Source organism: Aulonocara stuartgranti (assembly GCF_965226115.1).
Source record: "Aulonocara stuartgranti genome assembly, chromosome: 3".
Lineage (NCBI taxonomy): Eukaryota > Metazoa > Chordata > Actinopteri > Cichliformes > Cichlidae > Aulonocara > Aulonocara stuartgranti.
Window position 1 is genome coordinate 25685774 of NC_138941.1, and position 19444 is coordinate 25705217.

General features: G+C 40.2%; 1 protein-coding gene across 2 annotated transcripts in view; it reads right to left on the reverse strand.

Moving 5' to 3' along the window:
- Positions 1-941: 941 nt before the first annotated feature.
- The window catches only part of LOC309692600 (uncharacterized protein), a 28577-nt gene continuing 10074 nt past the window's right edge, over positions 942-19444 (reverse strand). The window contains exons 1-4 of one of the 2 annotated variants that reach the window (XM_082511257.1): positions 11694-11760; positions 8954-9376; positions 4386-4502; positions 942-4309 (exon numbers count right to left, since the gene is read on the reverse strand). In XM_082511257.1, coding sequence (XP_082367383.1) covers positions 4209-4309; positions 4386-4502; positions 8954-9376; positions 11694-11751 — 699 coding nt within the window. In that variant the 5' untranslated portion in view covers positions 11752-11760 and the 3' untranslated portion in view covers positions 942-4208. Of the gene's footprint in view, positions 4310-4385; positions 4503-8953; positions 9377-11693; positions 11761-19444 lie in introns of those variants that run through there. The other variant, XM_082511258.1, reaches the window with a different exon arrangement.

The following is a 19444-nucleotide window of genomic DNA, read 5'->3' on the forward strand; positions in this document are numbered from 1 at the left end:
ACTTTTTGCTGCTACTATGTTTCCCAAGGGGTTGAAGCAGTCGACACATCCACATGTTTTGATTTTACACCTGATGCTCTCCCTGACACAACCATTCTTTTTATCCAGGCTTGGGACTTGCACTAGCATGTGACCCCTCAAGGTTGGTTTTGTACCTGCTCTCAGATTCAAACCAGGATCCTTTCATGTGTAAAGCGAATATGTTAAACACTGCTGTGTGTTAGCCACTAGAAGTCCCCAGAGTTTAAAATGTCAGATGCGACACTGAGACACAGAACAAGAACAGGATGAAATGTCAGCACTGCTGCAGGCACACACATCAGAAGTGTTGGTCACTATTGTAACCCATGGTTACTGAAAGAAGTTTAAGATAACCAAGAGTCGTAAAATATAAATACTAGAGATTTCTATTACCCCATCACAGTCTCATTCTGAGGGTGTCACATATTTTTAAACAGTGCGGCTTACATAAGCACACGGTGTCTTTTAGCATCTATGCTTAAACCTAACTGTGATAGTGGTTTGTTGTTTTGCCTGCAGGAGGAAAGGTGGAGCAGTTTGTGGTGCTGGGTGGAGCTGATTGGCACAGTTGCTGCATACGTGCCATTGCATGTTGGGAGCTGAGCCAGACCGCAAAGCAGCCAGTCACACTAGCTCTCACAGCCTGGGTCAGTCCAAGCAGAGAAAAACCTGAGTTGTTATTTAGAGTGTGCTGTGAATTCCCCTGATTGGCTCTGTTAAAGTGACAACACACTACATGCTTTACATGCTGAGTAGTTTTCAGTGTCAAAACCTCATCAGTGAGCAACAGGATAGGCATGAATAAGAAAGTGAAAAACATAATAGTCACAAAAGACTTTATTGTAACACTGCAGTGACAACATAAAACAATGTAAATACATGTATTTTACTAAAGTTATAATGCTATTTAAAGTGTTATCAATTGTATCAGTTTTAGAACGTACAGTAACAATTGCAACGTTATTTTGTAACAGTGTAACAACCAGCTCATCTGTGACTTGTCAGTCACAAGTCAGTTATCACTAGGGAATAGTAAATGGACTGATTCTTATATAGCGCTTTTCTACTGTTCTGGAGCCCTCAAAGCGCTAGTGAGTCAGAAATATTTTGAATATTGAATATACATGGTCTACTGTGGAGTAACATTTTCCAAGAATTTGATGCATTCTCATAGACTTATAAGAAAACAGAACTCACTTCACTTCAATAAATCAAATCAAATCAAATCACTTTTTATTGTCACATCACATGTGCAGGCACACTGGCACAGCACATGCGAGTGAAATTCTTGTGTTCAATATGCAATCTACTGACACCTAGTGGTGAGATTTTACACACTGTACCTTTAAGCATGGGTACCAAGAAAATACTAGTTCCCTATCACCTATGGTTTCAACTTATCTAATGAAAACCCACTTAAAATTATCAGAATATAAATCCATCTTATATACAGTCTGTGTTTTGTAGGATATGCTGTTAAGAGCTACTAGCATAGCTGTACTCTGTGTGAATTTGAAAGTTAGTACAGCACTGAATTGAGCTAAATGCTGTCAAGCTGGCATTTAGTAGATAGAGTTCATCTGATCACCTTAAATTACAGGGTTACCATGCTAACAATCCAACTTCCTGGAAACTTAGTAGCAGCCATCACCGCTGTTCCCTCTCCCAGTAATGGAACAAAAGCCGAGCAACTTAAAGCTATAACATTTCAATTAATAGCCTTTAGCATTTAGATTTATTGTTTGGTGGACCAGTAGTTCTCAACCTGTGTGCCATGAGGTAAGCAAGACATTTGAACAGCCAGTGTGTTTCAGGCTGATGAAACTGCATTTGAAATACGACAGTACTCCCATGACCTGGATGACTGAAAAGCTGCACAAACAAAGACACAGAAAACAAAGAACAAAAACCAAACAACATTGTACAGTACTGTGCAAAACACTCGAGCCATGCCTCAGTCTTAGCAACAGTTCAAAGTTTTTCTTCTTTCCTTTTAAGTTCATTTAATTTTTTTCAGTCCAGTCCTCATATCTGGCCATTTTCAGGTGAATGTTGTTTGTTTTTTTATTTGTTTTGTTTAGCTTTTATTTTGTTGAGCCACTTAATACTGACCTTTGAATCCCTTGAACACCGCACACAAACATGACACAAGTGTTATGTCTACACATAACAGACAACTTTGCAAAGGACAAATCATTACGACATATAATCATTCTAAATGTAGAAAAGTACCAACAATTATGCAGCACCATCTGAAATGTGTCTGACTGACAACAGTTTCATTTTTCAGCATTACAATGATTCCAAACACACTGCAAACACAGTAAAATAGTACCTGGATAGAAAAACTTATACTGGAGGTCACAGATTGTCTTCCCTAGAGCATGAATCTCAAAATTACTGTAACAGTGTGGACTGCCTCGACAGCTGAATTTCTCTAATTGTGTATTTTGATGAATATTTGAAAATGAGGGGTGGCCAAAGACTTTTATATCATATGCAATATGTGAAATTATTAACAGGAAGTTTAATTTTAGACAGTAAGTACATTCATTCTTACTGTGTACTTACTGTGTTGCTCCTCTAAAACTTTACAGAACATGCTGTTTTAGGAATTTGTGTAAGTTTCTATCAATGGGACTTTTCAAATAGCTTTATCACACTGGACATACAGACATAAAATTGTTCAATATTTTACACAGAAATACAGAAAAATAAAAGCTCAGATTAGTCTCGTCTTTCTCAGTTTTTGCAGAGTTCAAAGCCACAGCTTTTCTTCCTTCTCTTCGCTGAATTCTTCATAACAGCAAAATCATACTGTTTTGAGCAAATAGTTAAAGGACAGACATTTAGTGCTACAGATGGAAGGCTAAAGAAAGTAAATAAATAAATTTTCCATTTACACTTTGATATTGAAAACTAGCTTCTTTTCAGCCTTATGTGGCTTTTTGTTCCTTACATAGGTGGAGGAAAGCTGTGCTGAGGGTAAGGATAGGTAGAGTGTTAGGACTGAAATGAACATGTCTACCTGGGAAATTCATCTGATGAGGTAAACACAAGTTATTCACTACCAGGTAGCAAGAACTGGTTCTTGTTAGATGAAAACACGATTAAAAGGCACTGCTACATTATAACAACTGCTATCCCCAGTGCTCCAATCGGCTGGACCTTACACCTTACAGACTCATACTTACTGGTCAAGCAAGTCTGTGGTTCAGTTTTTAGCAGACTTAGCTAATGTGATCTGCAAAGTAAAACATAAAAGTGGCAACAAGCATGGATGACACTGATATAGCTGCACAGGCTGTAGCAGCTCTTAAATACTGTATTTTCTTCAGTTGCTAAAGAAGACTTCTTTGAGATCAGGTCTATAACTTTGTACAGATACAATAATCCTAAAACTGTAAACAGGATCAGGTGCTCAACCTAGATTTTTATGGGTTTTTGCTCATTTCAAGTGGAGCTTTTCGGACTTTTACTACTAGCAAGATAATATCAAGGTTCAAGGTTCAAGGTTCTTTATTTGTCAAATGCATCATACAGTCCATAACGGGACGGTATCAACATGAAGTATGGCAGGACATTTTGTTACTTACCCCCAGCAACAAGCTTATCTGTATCAACCATTTTTAGAATTCTGATGTCTACCATTTCCTTTGTCTTATTTAGCTAGTTCACACTCACTCTGTCAGACTTCTCTCCAGTAGAACAGACATATTTGGAGTATGGGTCACAACAAATGTGCCGTTAAAACATGTGCAAGAAAACACAGAAACATTTTATTCCAATTTTTTAGTAGCTTAATGGCAGAATTACCTGAAGTTTAACTGAACGTGAAAACAAAGAATAGGAACAAATCTGAAAGCAAAGAGGTTCTTTTTTTTACTTACTTCAAGATGTGAGGGCACAGGATAAACCTTTCACACTGAATCAACAGTCAACAAGTGTCACATACCACTACTTGGACACAATACTTCCACACAGACACCATCTACCCACTTTACTTCTCATGCGTTGTGGTATTATTCACTTTTCAATCTATTTACATGTGCAGTTACTTTTTGTTGTGCCAACATTTGTTGTTTTGAATGAATGAAGAATAAAACTATACATACTCTTAACTGATCAGTAACAAAAGAATATAGTTCTTCTATTTGTAATCAAATTTAATTATCAGACACTTTTATCTAACATTCATTTGCTGCTTCTACTGCTCTTCCATCTCTTTCTTCCTCTTCCTCGTCTTGCTCTTGCTTTTGATTTGAAGTTGGTTTATTTCCAGAAGAAGCTGAAATATGACAATCAACCGGTCATTATGCAGCATAACCAACTGGCTGTCACTGGAGCTTTGTGTTGTATTGTACCTTTTGAGTTCTGCTGAGCTTTGCTCCCTACATAGTAGAGCCAGAAGAAGGCTGTGATCAAGGCGAGGACGGGCAGAGTCCTCATGAGATAAGTGAATACTTCTTCCTTTCGGGCTTCTGAAATTCATTGACAGAGGCATCTGATCAGGTGCACACAGGTTATACACAGTCCACAGGCTGGAGTGATAACTCCATGCCAGTGTTTTGAGTTTTGTGGATTTATGACTTGTTGTAGGTTTTCCACACACTTTTGAGTTTGTTTGTAGTTTTGTTCCTTGGTTGTGGGTTCCCTTTTGTGATCCCTGTCTCTCTGGTTGTGTCCACATGTCTGTTTGGTTTCTCTATGTTTTGCCTCCCTAGCTGTCTGCTGTCTGTGTAATTTCCTGTTTTATGTTGGTAGTCACTTGTCTTGTTTGCATCGTGTTCTGTTTCACTTCCCCTTGAATCATTTAGTGTGTTCAGTTCAGTTGTGTTCCCATATGTCCACTTCCCCTCATCATCTGCTTGTGTATGTATTGTCTCCCTTTATCCCTCAGACCGTTAGTCACCATCCCCTAATGTCCCCAATTCCTAATGTTCTAGTATAGTCTCCCAGTATAGGTTTCAGTTAAAGCAGGAGCATCAAATGCATTTTTACACTGCGGGCCATATGGTGCCCACTTAAGTGGGCCAGACTAGTGAAACTCTCCTTCCTGTCAGTGTAAAGAAGTTACATATTTAACAGTTTTTCTACATACTGAAGAAAATGCTGCTGTTGAAAAGGAAGAAAACAGTCAGCATGAGACTTGAAAACATCTTTGTCCCCTGACTGTTGTCATTGTTTTGTTTTTTGAAAACAAAAAAACAACAGAAATGTCTGTAGTAGAAAGAGAAAAAGAGAAACAATCAATCACTTTGAGCGGAAGCACGAGCTCCAGCAGCTCTACGCTGAGGAAAAAAGATACATTTGCTTATTTTGTGCAGAATAACTTCACGTTATATTGATCAGCAGCTGCCCATATTAAGCTGTGATCGTCACCAGGTAACGTGGGCGTGTTTCCTATATCAGCAGGTTTTAAACAGCTGACAGGTGAACAGGATGTATGCAGGTAAACCCGACGGTCAGTCGAGCTCATCGGTTGTGTTGTGAGGAAAATCTCGGCTTGTTATTTATGTTACAGAAAGACACGGGCACGACGACAGGTGGAAGACTTTCTGATTTAATTTTTTTTAACATAATTTCATTGTTGTCTGAGGATAATATTGACACGTGTCTATATTTGCATGAGCTGGAGATGGAGACCTTTCTTGGTCAACGTCATTAATCTTGTCAAACTCCACGAGACGCTGACAGACAGAGAAGACTATTCAGTAAAAAATCCAACATCTGCTGCACGGAGAATGGACTGTGCAAACAGATCTAACCAGCTAGGATAAAAACCAGTTAACCTGGAACACTGGCTCACGTCTCTTTGTGTCTTAGGAATGTCTGCTGCCCTTCCTTCTTTTACATAATGGTGTGATCTCTGCCTTCGCATGTGATTGGCCGCATGGTGTGCCCATTAAAATAAAGTCCTACCCTCCCATGCACGGTTTCTCAGCAAGGCTGAAGATTCGGCTCCCACATAACGACGGATCTTTAATAACAGATATATGAAATTATCTCCTAGGCCGGATGTGGCCCGCAGGCCGTACATTTGACACCCCTTTTATATATTTTTTTATATTTTTTTATTTACTTGTTGGCCAAATAAAGGGCTTGTCCTTTGTTCACTATATCCACTCCTGTGCATTTTAGGTCCATACCACTCATCTCTTCACAGTGTTGGGAAGGTTACTTTTAAAATGTATTCCACTACAGATTACAGAATACATGTTACAAAATGCATTTTGTAACATTTTCCGTCATGTTACTCGATGAGAGTAACGTATTCTGAATACGTTGGATTACTTAATATATTATCATGCTTTTTACAACTACATGAATGTACTATTGTTGCGTGATGTATTACTATTACTGAAGGTTGTCAAAGGAGCTTGCAAAGAAAAGCGTCTGGACTTCTTTAAGTTGCTTGAAGACGTTTCACCTCTCATCCGAGAAGCTTCTTCAGTTCTAAGGTCAAATGGTGGAGAGTCCCAGATATAAACCTAGTGGGAGTGACCCCCCACAGAGGGACAAAAGGACCCCCTGATGATCCTCTAATCGCCTGAGCCAAGGTGGGAAACTGGGCGTGGGTCCCAATCAGCCAGAGTTTCGGGTGAGCTCATTGTGAAACCTGGCCCCACCTTATCATGCGAATTCCTGAGGTCAGATGGCCCAGGATGTGAGTGGGCGTTAAGGCGTCTGGGGAGGGAACTCAAAACTGGATTATAGATGGCAGAGAGTTGGTGTCGTAAACCCCCGCCTCTGTTCAAAGATGGTCACTCACAGTGGACATAGATGGCTTCTTTCACTCCTCTTTCAAACCATCTGTCCTCTCTGTCCAAAATGTGAACATTGGCATCCTCGAAAGAGTGTCCTTTATCCTTAAGATGCAGATGGACTGCTGAGTCTTGTCCTGTGGAGGTGGCTCTTCTGTGTTGTGCCATGCGCTTGTGAAGTGGCTGTTTGGTCTCTCCAATGTAGAGGTCTGAGCATTCCTCGCTGCACTGTACAGCATACACCACATTGTTAAGTCTGTGTTTTGGCGTTTTGTCTTTCGGGTGAACCAGTTTTTGTCTGAGTGTGTTGCTGGGTCTGAAATACACTGGGATGTCATGCTTGGAGAAAACTCTCCTGAGTTTCTCTGATACACCGGCTACATAGGGGATGACAATGTTGTTGCGTCTGTCCTTCTCATCCTCCCTCGCTGGTGTCTGGTCTTCTTTTCTGTGCCTCTTTGCTGACTTTAAGAACGCCCATTTGGGATAGCCGCACGTTTTGAGTGCTTCCTTTACATGTGTGTGTTCCTTCTTTTTTCCTTCAGGCTTAGAGGAAACATGTTCTGCCCGGTGGTGTAGGGTCCTAATTACTCCAAGTTTGTGTTCCAGAGGGTGATGGGAGTCAAAGAGGAGGTACTGGTCCGTGTGTGTGGGCTTCCGGTAAACTTCGATGTTGAGGTTGCCGTTCTCTTCGATGTGCACGGCGCAGTCCAGGAAAGGCAAACAGTCGTCCTTTGTGTCTTCCCTGGTGAACTTGATGTTTTTATCCACAGCGTTAATGTGCACAGTGAAGGATTCCACTTCTTGTGTCTTGATTTTGACCCAGACGCTTTTCTTTGCAAGCTCCTTTGACTACGATGACCTGGATGACTGAGAACCTTCACTGACATTACTGAAGGTTATTCGACATAACAATACCAACTGGATTTTCAAATATCAATAAGAAATGCGCAACAGTAGGTTGACATTAGGTAAGGCTGCACTTTTTGCAGGAATAGAAAACTATTCCGCGCTTATAGAAAATGGGTCCGCGGCTCCAAACCGTAAAGGGACCTCTGGCTAATATGTTGGGTTTCGTGTCGGGCTCGTAGCCGAAAACTAGCTTTACTTTGTTGCCTGGGTCAACTTTGCTAGCGAGAGACAGAGAGAGGCGTTGAAAGGCTGCTCCAACGGAACTTATTTTTTCAGAGGAAAACACGAACACAGAGTACAGTCGAGTTTTAATAGCTTACTTACAACTGGGCTTGTCAGGCACTCTTCTTGGCTGCAGTGGTTATTATTATATTTACATGCTTCCAGCTCCTGCTTCTGCTCGGTGGCAACTCGTACTTTTTGACTCTCCTTTTTCTCCCTCCCTCGCACTCACAGACACATCACGGGTATAGCAGTCCATTCTGCCTGCAGCACGGACTATACTGTCCATGAGGCTACATTCTTTAGGGTGATGCCTGTAACACTCTGCCTATTGCCTTCATATTAAATCATTTTTTGAAAAATAATTTTTAAAAATATTTCTTCACGTCAAGCGATGTGACATCACGGCAAGTAGAGGTGACATGGGCAGTGAGATTGAGACACAGGCATTTGAGCCTCTTTAATGCATGTTTTGTTTGGGTTTCCAAAAATAGAGAGGGCATAGCCTAACATATGAAAAAGGAAAAGACCGCGCGTAATCCATTTAGTTCAACAGAGTAGCTGTATTCTGAATACCCCCTTTTAAAACGGTAACTGTAACGGGATACAGTTACCCATATTCTGTATTTTAAATATGTAACGGCGCTACATGTATCCTGTTACTCCCCAACACTGCCTCTGCACAACTTGACAAAATATGAACTTAATTTTTGCTATCCTGGTTCCACAGCGGTTTTGTGCCATTTTAAAAATCTACACAATCAGACATTTGCATATGGGATTATGAACCACCATCATCCTAGTGCACGGTTTGCTAATCATGTGAGAGCAGATGTATAACACCGCTGTTGATTTGTGAGTGTACATTCATATGTTTTTAGTGAAACATTACTAATAACGTTCGAGACACAATCAATATTTTTTTTAAATGATGTTTGCTCATAAGACCTGATCATGTCTCGGTAAACCTATATTAGACAACCCAGTGGCTTACATAAACATGTTTGTCAGCATTCTGGTGATTTGTCACCTACCTCGAGCAATATGCTGACCTGTGTTGTCATCATTCTTCACTTTTTTCACTTCTTCACGATTTCTTTTATCTTGAATGTCGAATGTCCCACTTCTTCCCATCGTCTTGACTGTGATGACTGTCCCATTTCCTTTAGCCTCAGTTAAAGATGGTATCTCCACAGTCACCCTGCAGATGTACGTCCCTGAATCCTCTGGTCTAACATTTGAGATATTCAAAAAAGAACATTTCTTCTCTTCCTTTTTCAGAGACGCATTAGGCTGATTAATAAAGTAGTCGCTCCTAATTTCTGTTTGATTTTTAAGCCAGTTCACTCTAAATCTTTCAAACTTCCCTGTCCAGCAGCAGGTGATGTTTACTGTCTCGCCCTCCATGACAGAAACATGAGGACTCTGGGTCACAACAAATGTGCCTGATGAAACACCTGTAAGAGATAAAGTGGAACATAATATTGTAAGTTATTTAAAAATAATATAAAGTAGTGATTGCACATTGGAAATAAAGATGACATGACAATCATTTTTGTCAAGGGCAGTGGATAAAGACTGTGTGGAGTTGAGAACAGAAGACCTAAATCCAGACAAAACAAATCATGGAAACAAACTTAATATTAACTGAAAGCGAGTCGTTTATTATGGCTGACGGAGAAACACAAAGCAATGCACAAGGTAACCAAGCTGAGAATAAACAATAACCTAAACTGGGAAAACTAAGCATGAAAAACCCTAAATGTGAAACTTGGCGTGGATACATAGACACCTGGAATAGGTGGGCAGGGGCAGGGATAGCTCAGTAGATAGAGTTCTTGCCCCATGATCGGAAGGTCAGGGGTTCGAATCCACTGAACGGCTACCCTGAGGTACCCCTGAGCAAGGTACAGTCCCTACACACTGCTCCACGGGCGCTGCATTGGTGGCTGCCCACTGCTTCACTGGGTGAATGGGTTAAATGCAAAGGAGTAATTTCCCTACGGGGACTAACACATACACATTGGAACATGGAGACATGACACAGAAGAGTACTGAGGGAAGTGGAAACACCTGGCAAACACAGCTGACACAAATGAGCATGATCCCACAGGGGAGGCAAAACTGAACACACTGAACATGGAACACCAGACTGTCAAAATAACATAGGAAACATCGTGAGACGTAGACATGACAACACAAGCTTGACGATATGACATGTGTTAGGTTTGTAGCTTGAACCTATTCGCTGGAACGTTAAGACAATATAATTACACTGCAAGCAAGACGCAAGTAGGCAAACATCTTCATGGTACTCGTGCACGGGAGAGACTGGACAGAGCGCCGTCCCTTCGCTTGACCCCAGTAGCTCTCGTCCGTCCTCCCATACACTGTCCTTTTATTGAGGTTACATGAATATGCATAGGTTCATTAACATATAACGTCTACATACACAAAGAGTACCTTGTGTGTGTGTGTGTGTGTGTGTGTGTGTGTGTGTGTGTGTGTGTGGACTGCTGATCAAAGGATCAAACATCCTTGGTCAGGAAGAGGGTAGCCTCCCCCTCCCCCTAGATGGTTCATCCTAGATAACATGGTGAGGAAGTCCTGCAGTTCATCTAAACAAAGAGCACTTAGACTAGAACAGACGCAACTACGTTAATCCTACCATAAAACAATAAGACACGGTATGACCTCTCATGCTCCCAAAGTGCTGTCTAATACACACAAAGTTTGCAGACTATCAAGGATCAAAACCTCTACCAATCTACAACTAATTACAAAACTCTAAGCATATATAAGTAAATATTTCTAAGCATAAATGACAATCAACAATACAAATCTAACAACATGGAAAACGCAGACATGAAACACATAACAGACTGGGGAGACCGAATGATACACAAGGAGAGGAACACGGAAAGAGATAAGGGGAACGAGGCACAGGCATAACTAAAAATCATGCACAGAGGACAAGAGACAGAAAACGACACATAAACAAGGGAGCATGGATGAAACTTTAACTAGACAAAACCTAAGACATATTTATAGTAACACTAGAACTTAGCATTACGGTAATACGGTAAGAAACATAAAAAATAAACTCAAATAAACTTCCTGACAACTTTTAGGTTGTCTTTTACATCTATCGTTTCAAAAACCTTGAATAAATATAACTTCTTCATTCAAAGTCTAAGTCAGAAATCTATTCACTCTCCTTTTAACTGTTGTTTGATGTCCATAAGTTGTTTAATGTGGTTCACTATATGTTCAGTCACTTAACATGTGAAGTCACTTCCTTCATGTGAATTCAGCTAAACTTCACTCAGTTTCCTGCTCAGAACTAGCCATGCATTGTAAATTTGTCATGAAAATGAAAGTGATGGGCTTAAAAATGCATAAAAGCACTTACATTCAACTATGTCTATATTTCGCTATTTTCATTAAGCTTTATGTTTAAGCAGGTCCCCCCTTTTTTTTTTTATCTCGTCCAGTTCCTGTGCATTATAAGTAGGATGATTAAAGTCAACAATAATTTGAATGCTAAAAATTAATTCTGTATAATCTGAGTACTTTTAGAAACTTTAGTTTTCAAGTTATGTGAGAATTCCATGAAAGCTTAGTACCCATTAGATTTTGATTATGCCCAGAAATCTAGATTTGGTTTATTTTTTTACTTATTTTCTCAAGTTAATTTAAAAATTTTAAAGTTTTTAAAGTTTGCATCTTTAGAAGCACACACGATCCTACATTAATATTGATGTTTTTACTCACACCAAGTTGAGAGGGCATGGAGGAACAAAAGTAGCAGACGACCCAGCAGAAGACTCATCCTCGTACAATTCACCGTTGAATACTGATACTTGTGACAACTTCCCTAGAGAGTTACAGATATCACCTTTGTTCCCCACCCCCACTACCCCAAGATGTAATTTAGGTTTTTATACAGCAGTTATGTCATTTCCTTTACTCAATCAAATTAATATTTTGTTATGCAAAATTCAGTACATAAGAAAATATTGTCAGTGTTGTCAAAACTCAAACACATGAAAAGAAAAGATTCCCCGGAGCATTAGATTAAAAGTCACAGGCTAGAAAATGTAACACAAAAGACAACACCATTAAAACTGTTCTTTAATTAGTATTAACAAAAAAATCAGACAGCTATATGGCGCTGTATTTAGCGCTTAGGTAAGATCGTGTTCTTTAACATATTTAAAGTGTTCGTTCACAATTGCACATCAACACATGTTGAAAACACTTTGCACCGAAATAACTACCAGACTGTTTCTGTTTTACCCTGTGCAGTTTATCTCATATTTACGGTAAGTGGTAAGTTTATTTAAACTGTATAATGTTTCCATTAGTCTTTACGGTCATTAATGTAGGTAGTACACAGGAAACATATAGAACACAATGAATAACTGGGTACATTGTCTCATGTCACACATCAGGTATTCAGAGTGTGTGGGAAAATAAAACTCTACATGGAGACCTGATGGTGAAGAAAGTGTCACAATTATTTGGTACAAGAAGTCTTTGTGCAGAGAAGTGCAAATTTAAAACATAAAAAGAGCTTTTCATACTTTTCATACATATTTATGTTAAATTTGTGTCTTTCCTATAGAGGCTGTGGTCATAGGACAAAGCTAGCTGTCCTTGTGGCTACATCGCTCAGCTGGTTCATGATCAATACAGAAGGTAAACTGAAACTTCCAGACTTGTTCCCATTGTATGTTACTTGTCTTTAATAAAATATTAAGGCACTATGTAGCATACTTGTGAATTTAATTAAATATATCCCTGTTGTGCCATTTTCTCGTCCATTTATCAACTAGAAAAAAGAAAGAAAAGCCCAACCCTGTCCCTCAGAATCTCGAAAAATGAGCAGCAAAGAATTTTTTTAGCTGCAGTCATGGACATTACTTCTATTTTGTGAGAACGTGCTGGCTAGAACGGACAAGAGAGGGATGGTAAAATGAAAACTGCATCCAAGACAGAAACAACACAACTTCAGACATGCTAACAGGAAGCTACAGAAGAACCCAGAGTGATGTTGAAACTGAGCGTATGCTGAGCTGAGTCTTGCTTCCAGAGCCTCATCTTCAGCACTTAACAGAAGTACTGATGAGTTAGGAGTCCAGTAGCCTTGTAGCCTTCAGTCCTACTCTTACATATAAATAAAGTAGAATCACTATGGTAATTGCTTTGAAGTCTCTTTGGGCAGGTTTTCTGCAACTGCTTTGTGTTGTCGGTTTGTGTTTATGCTCATTGGGATTGAGATTTCCATCAATATGTGTAGCCCCAGGTTTTACTATTAACTGGTAATTATGTGACAATGCATTTCAGGTCATGTTATGGAGTAACGTGAAAGTAATGGATCGAGAAGTAACAAATTACTTTCTCTGGTGATTAATTAAGTAACGTAATGTGATATCTTTAAGAAAAGTAACAAGTGGTGTGTAATGTATTCCCTTAAAGTATTTGAAAGTAGAAAGGGAGGCAGAGCCTTCAGCTTGCAAGCCCTCTTCTGTGAATCAGCTTCCACTTTGGATTCAGGGAGACAGACACCCTCTCTTATCAAGGCCAAGTGGCCCAAAAGCAGACTCAAAACACTGCTTTTTATTTTTAGACAAAACTTTAATTAACACAAGGATCACTAAGGTCAAGGAGTGGCAGAGAGAGAACGTCACAGGAGCGGGACCCACTGCAATGGCGGGAGAAGACGAGTTACTTCCAGAGCTCAGGTTGAAAATAAGTATGATTGCAAAAGGAGTGAAAGAAGGTTTGCTTATTTTTAGCAGTGCGATGCAAGGACTTAGAAAGGGGTGGTTCCCCTAGTGAGTGTCTGAGAGATGGAACTTGTAGAACGAGATGTTTGACCTTTCCTTTCCATTTCCAGACCTAAAGTATGTTGCAGCAACCAGAAGGGCAGACAGAGATTTCAGACTTATTCCACGTATTCCACGAAGACCTGAGGTAAGAGGAACAGTAGTTGGCAGGTAAGTTTCTGACAGGCAGTGAGACAGGGAGGAGGATCAGCATCAGAGGAAATCTGGTTCTTAACAGAGGCGAGTTAATGTTGATCCAAAGGTGCAAAAACTGGAAACACAGAGAGTGCAGTGTTACTGGCCCTACTTCTGCTGGAGGTTTCTTCCTGTTTAAAAGAGTTTTTCCTTCCCACTGTCGTTAAAGCGCTTGCTCATACAGACTTACGTGATTGTTGGGGTTTGAATTGAATTGAAAATCCAGTGAGTTTACTGTAATACTGATTTGCATTTTTCAAAACATCATACCAGACTTGGTAGTTTTAGGGTAACGTGTTCTTACTAACATGTTTCTGATCCATTTGAACAAAAAGTGTCGTACAACAGAAGGTGAAGAGTAAATTCCATAGCATACAATCATAGTGCAGCAAAGTTCAAGATAGTCTGTATATGAGTCCCCTTGAAACTGTAGCGCTATTGGGGAACTTTCATGAACGTTAAACGACAATACACACTTCTACTGTTAAGTGATAACAAATGGAAGTTGTTTCTTTTCGTATTCATAAAGACTCTAAATAAGAGTCTTTATGTATGTAGTGTGTAGTTTAAAGTCTACCAAACGGAAGTGGCCTAGTCCTCTCCTCTGGCCTGTCAGTGTGATGACAAACAGGAAGCCCTTTAGCCACAAACCACTAAGTCACTAAGTCACCACGAACATTACACACACCATGCAACATGCATGTTATACCTATATATCCTTAATTCTTCCATCTTTGTATATATTATATAGTAAGTCTGTATTTTGTCTTGTAGTTTGTCCTCCAGCTTGCACTGGAACAGTTCGCAGCCAAGTGTGAAGCGGTGGGAATGAGAATCAGCACCTCCACATCTGAGGTCATGAGCCTCAGAGGGAAAAGTGTGGAGTGCCCACTCTGGGTCAGGGACAAGTTCCTGCCCTAAGTGGAGGAGTTTAAGTATCTCGGGGTTTTGTTCACTAGTGAGGTGAGGTGATATGAGGTGCTCCGGGCACATCATACCGCACTGCTAAGTACACTGCTAAGCAGTATCCTATTACACATTAATACTCAAATATACTCACATATACATACGCAGAGTATACTTTCATTCAATTCAATTCAATTCAATTTTATTTATATAGCACCAAATCACAACAACAGTCACCTCAAGGTGCTTTACATTGTACAGTAGATCGTACATGCCATCCATGCCCTCTATATATGTACAGTATATATATATATATATTTATATAAAGTATAAATTATTATTATTATTATTATTATTATATTCTGTATACAGAATCTGCAGAGGAGCCGTCTGTCCCACTGTGTTAATGTGGATGCCCGGTGTACGTTACAAACCCCTCTCAGAATACTTAGTGGGACTCTGAACAACTACAAATATTCACCTTTTGATTACATTCCAATAGGAATGAACAGGTTATAGTACAAAAAAATTACATTTGAAAAAATTGTAAAAACAGGGTGTTTTTTGCTGTTAGACCATCCATTATGGCATCATCCTTTTCTGAAGGCAGTGAGACTTTTAGCTTTTCAGGAAGATCCCCCTCACCTCTACCCCCACCCTCGCAGTGGGGTCTAGACTCTTGCCCCATAGACATTGCAACATTGCTTTTAATGAGAAGTGGAAATGAATGTGGTGAATGGGAGGTGCAACAGTGGGATTTTGAAATGGTAGACATCCATGACATCACCGCAGGAAGGAAAAGGTTCAAATAACAGAAATAATGTTTGCCTTAAAGTCTTTTTTTATTTTTTATTTAGCTAATTCTGATTGGTTTCACAGAGGAAGGACTGCTTTCAGTCAGCTGATATAAAGAGTTAAAACAAGAGTATAAATAGTCAGTACTCTTCCTGTTTGGATCTTTGCTAAGGTCCTTTTTAGAAGGTAACACCGCCCCAGTTTTAATTAGAATTGAGTACCTAACTACACTATACTACAGCGGGCGATCGTGGCTCAAGAGTTGGGAGTTCGCCTTGTAATCGGAAGGCGGTTCGAGCCCCGGCTTGGACAGTCTTGGTCGTTGTGTCCTTGGGCAAGACACTTCACCCGTTGCCTACTGGTGGTGGTCAGAGGGCCCGGTGGTGCCAGTGTCCGGCAGCCTCGCCTCTGTCAGTGCGCCCCAGGGTGGCTGTGGCTACAATGTAGCTTGCCATCACCAGTGTGTGAATGTGTGGATGACTGGATATGTAAAGCGCTTTGGGGTCCTTAGGGACTAGTAAAGCGCTATATAAATACAGGCCATTTACCATATAATCAATGAAGGCACAGAGAGTCTCATGATGTGAATAACTCAACTCACATGAATCTGTTAAGAATTGAAATTTGTCCGTGTTACATAACACATATATGGTTGTATTCAACCTGCTTTCTCTAACTCCTTTCAACTTTGACTTCAATTGTGACGAGCTGCATAGTAGAAAAATAGAAACACTGAAGAAAAATTGTTTCTCTTTGTGAATCTGTTATCTTGATATGCGTCTTCCCCTCTGACTATCTTACCCTACTTGTCGCACTAATGTAATGTTTGAGTGTGCTGTGCTGAATGTAGTCCTGAGTGTAATTGTGCACACAGCAAACAGAACAGCGCTGTCAAGTGACAACAGGCACACAGAAGCGCGGAGCCGAAAGACACATTGAGACTAACTGAAGCTCATAGTAAATGGTGTAAACATAATTTTGGCCTGAATAGACCTCCACAGACCGACATCTAGCAGCACGCAACAGCCAAATCAGATGAAGAGCATCAACACCACAGAACTAAAGCCGTGCTGACACACAAGCAGCTCTTTTTCCAGTTAACTTTGTCCCAGCTGAAGTGCAGTTCACAGTTCAAAAGGTGCATCACATTCTGTCATATGCTCAGTTTACACAGAGAGTGGGCTTACGAATATAATTTTGTCACAAATATAGTTCTCATAGCTGCAGCAAGAGACTGTCATGACATTTACACCTTCTTTTCCCCTCTGGAAATATTTATTATGCCTAACATAAGCTATTGGAGATGATTGTGTCTCTTTTAATATTTTTTTGTGAATGAGTCACAGCAGTGGGTAAATGTGAACACTTTCCACCTACCAGCTGCCCTTTCAACAGCAGTTTACAGCTGTTTTCAAATGGTCCTTTTATGGTAAGAAAAAGGATTCAGCAGAGTGCTTTCTACATTTCATTGTGCTTAATTCATTGAAATCAGGTAATTCTCATTTTCAGTGATTTGTAGCCTCCTTCTTTGGATTGTGTTTAGCATAGATACTGTGACGAGAATTTACACTCTTCAGTTTTTGTTTTTAAATGTGGGTATTGGCTGTTTAACCACAGGATGTTTCAAAACTGCCAAGGGCTAAAGCTGTTGCAACAAGGAAGAGAGTGTTCTGCTTGTCAGCTTAAAAGTGAAACAGTTTTGAGACATTAACTTTGAGTATACACAAGATAGTTCCACAAGCATGGGTTTATATTTTATATGGGTTTCAAATTCAAATCAAATTCAAATCAAATTCAAATTCAAATTCAAATTTTATTTGTCACACACACACAACCATACACAGTATGACATGGGGGTGAAATGCTTGTAGCTGTACAATGCCCGACCATTAAATGACAGAAGAAAAGTTTTACAATATTTACAATTTACAGTTTACTACAAAATTTACAAATTAACTTAGGAATTTACAGTAAAGAATGTGCAAATAGCAGAAGAGATTATAAAGATTATAAAGATTATAAATTATAGGAATTATAGGATTATAGGAAATGTGTGGTGGTGCGTGTGGTGATGTGTGTGAGAGTCCAGTCTTATAGTGACGTGTGTGGGAGAGTCCAGTCCTACACCTGGTTCAGGGCCCGAATAGCCTGGGGGAAGAAGCTCCTCCTCATTCTCTCTGTTTTGGCCTTAAGGGAGCGGAAGCGCTTCCCAGACCTCAACAGTGAGAAGAGTCCATTGTTGGGATGGGAGAGGTCCATCATAATCTTCCTAGCTTTGGACTTGCACCGCTTGGTGTAGATGGGCAGCAGGTCAGGGAGCTCTGATTGAATGATGCGTTCGGCTGAGTGCACCACTCTTTGCAGATCTCGTCTGTCCTGCTTGGTGCTGTTCCCAAACCAGGTGCAGATGTTTGCCGTCAGGATGCTCTCGATGGTGCAGGAGTAAAAGTTCTTGAGCACCTTCAGTGGCAGATGGAAGTCTCTAAGTCTTCTGAGGAAGAAGAGACGCTGACGGGCTTTCTTAACCAGGGAGTTGATGTGGCAGGACCATGACAGGTCCTGAGTGATGTGGACACCCAGGTATCGGAAACTGTCCACTCTCTCCACTGGCGTGCCACTGATGATGAGGGGTTTTATAACTATTATATGAAGGTATTTTCTTTTCTAGTGTATCTACATCACATATTTTATTGCAATCAAGTACAAGTATTTCGGCAGACCTATTTTCAATATTTTGCAATTGTTGTCACTCTTGATTCTTTGCACAATGCATAAATATCTTCCTTTAGAACATGAGCAGATTTTGCGTTGGGGTCAAGTTTTTCTGGAGTTTAAACATCCTCTAATAGTAAGAATTTCTGCAGCTTTTGCTGCCATCTAGTGTAGCATGCCTTCACCTTCACTGCCGTACAGCAAATTATTACAATAGCCAGAGTGTTAAGGTACTGCTGTGGCGTACTCAAGTTGCATTAATTGGATAGTGCAGTGGTATCATTATTGTCTTCGGAACAATAGGCCAGGCTTAACAAATTCTGTGTCAGGTGTTTTGGTTGGGTCGACTACTGGAACAAGGCGTATATTTACAAGGACTGATAATATGAAGTTGGTTAAATGCTACTATGCCAGCCAACCCAATAAGAGAGGTTATATATGTGAGAACTATAGATGAGTAGAAACCAAACATCCAAAATGGCCAAGAAGCATCCTTTTAGCTCAGCAACATCAGCTGAAACTACTATCTAAGCTAGAGATCCCGAGGCTACAGCACAGTGGGAACAACAGTGACCATTATAAATATCATGAGCCAACCTGGCCAACCATCCCAACTACCAGTATCACTGAAACCAATGAGCTCATACAGGCCACTGCCACAGTAATCCCAGAAGCAATTATATATAAGATCAAAGATGCATATAGACGAAGAACCTGTGGAGAAGGCTGGAAGCCACAATCAGGGAAATCCTGAAGGATGTTCGTCGGTTTACTGAAGTGCCGAAGGGTTTGCAAATTTATCTGTTTTGATTTAGCCTCAGAACGTCAATATACAATAATCAAATAGACCCAAAGATCCTTTGCATCAGTGGCCATGCGCTCAGCACGGCCTTGTAAGCCATGTCCTGTGGATGCCAGTTTATGGTCTACAGAGACCTCTTGTGGACATTCTGAAATATTGCTTGTGATGAATGAGCTACCCCAGCAGAAGGTGATGCTATTGTTATTTATGTAGTTATTCACAACTTTGCTAGTTTACTACACACACACAGGTGTTCTGTCCATAGTATGCACGTGATGTCAGAC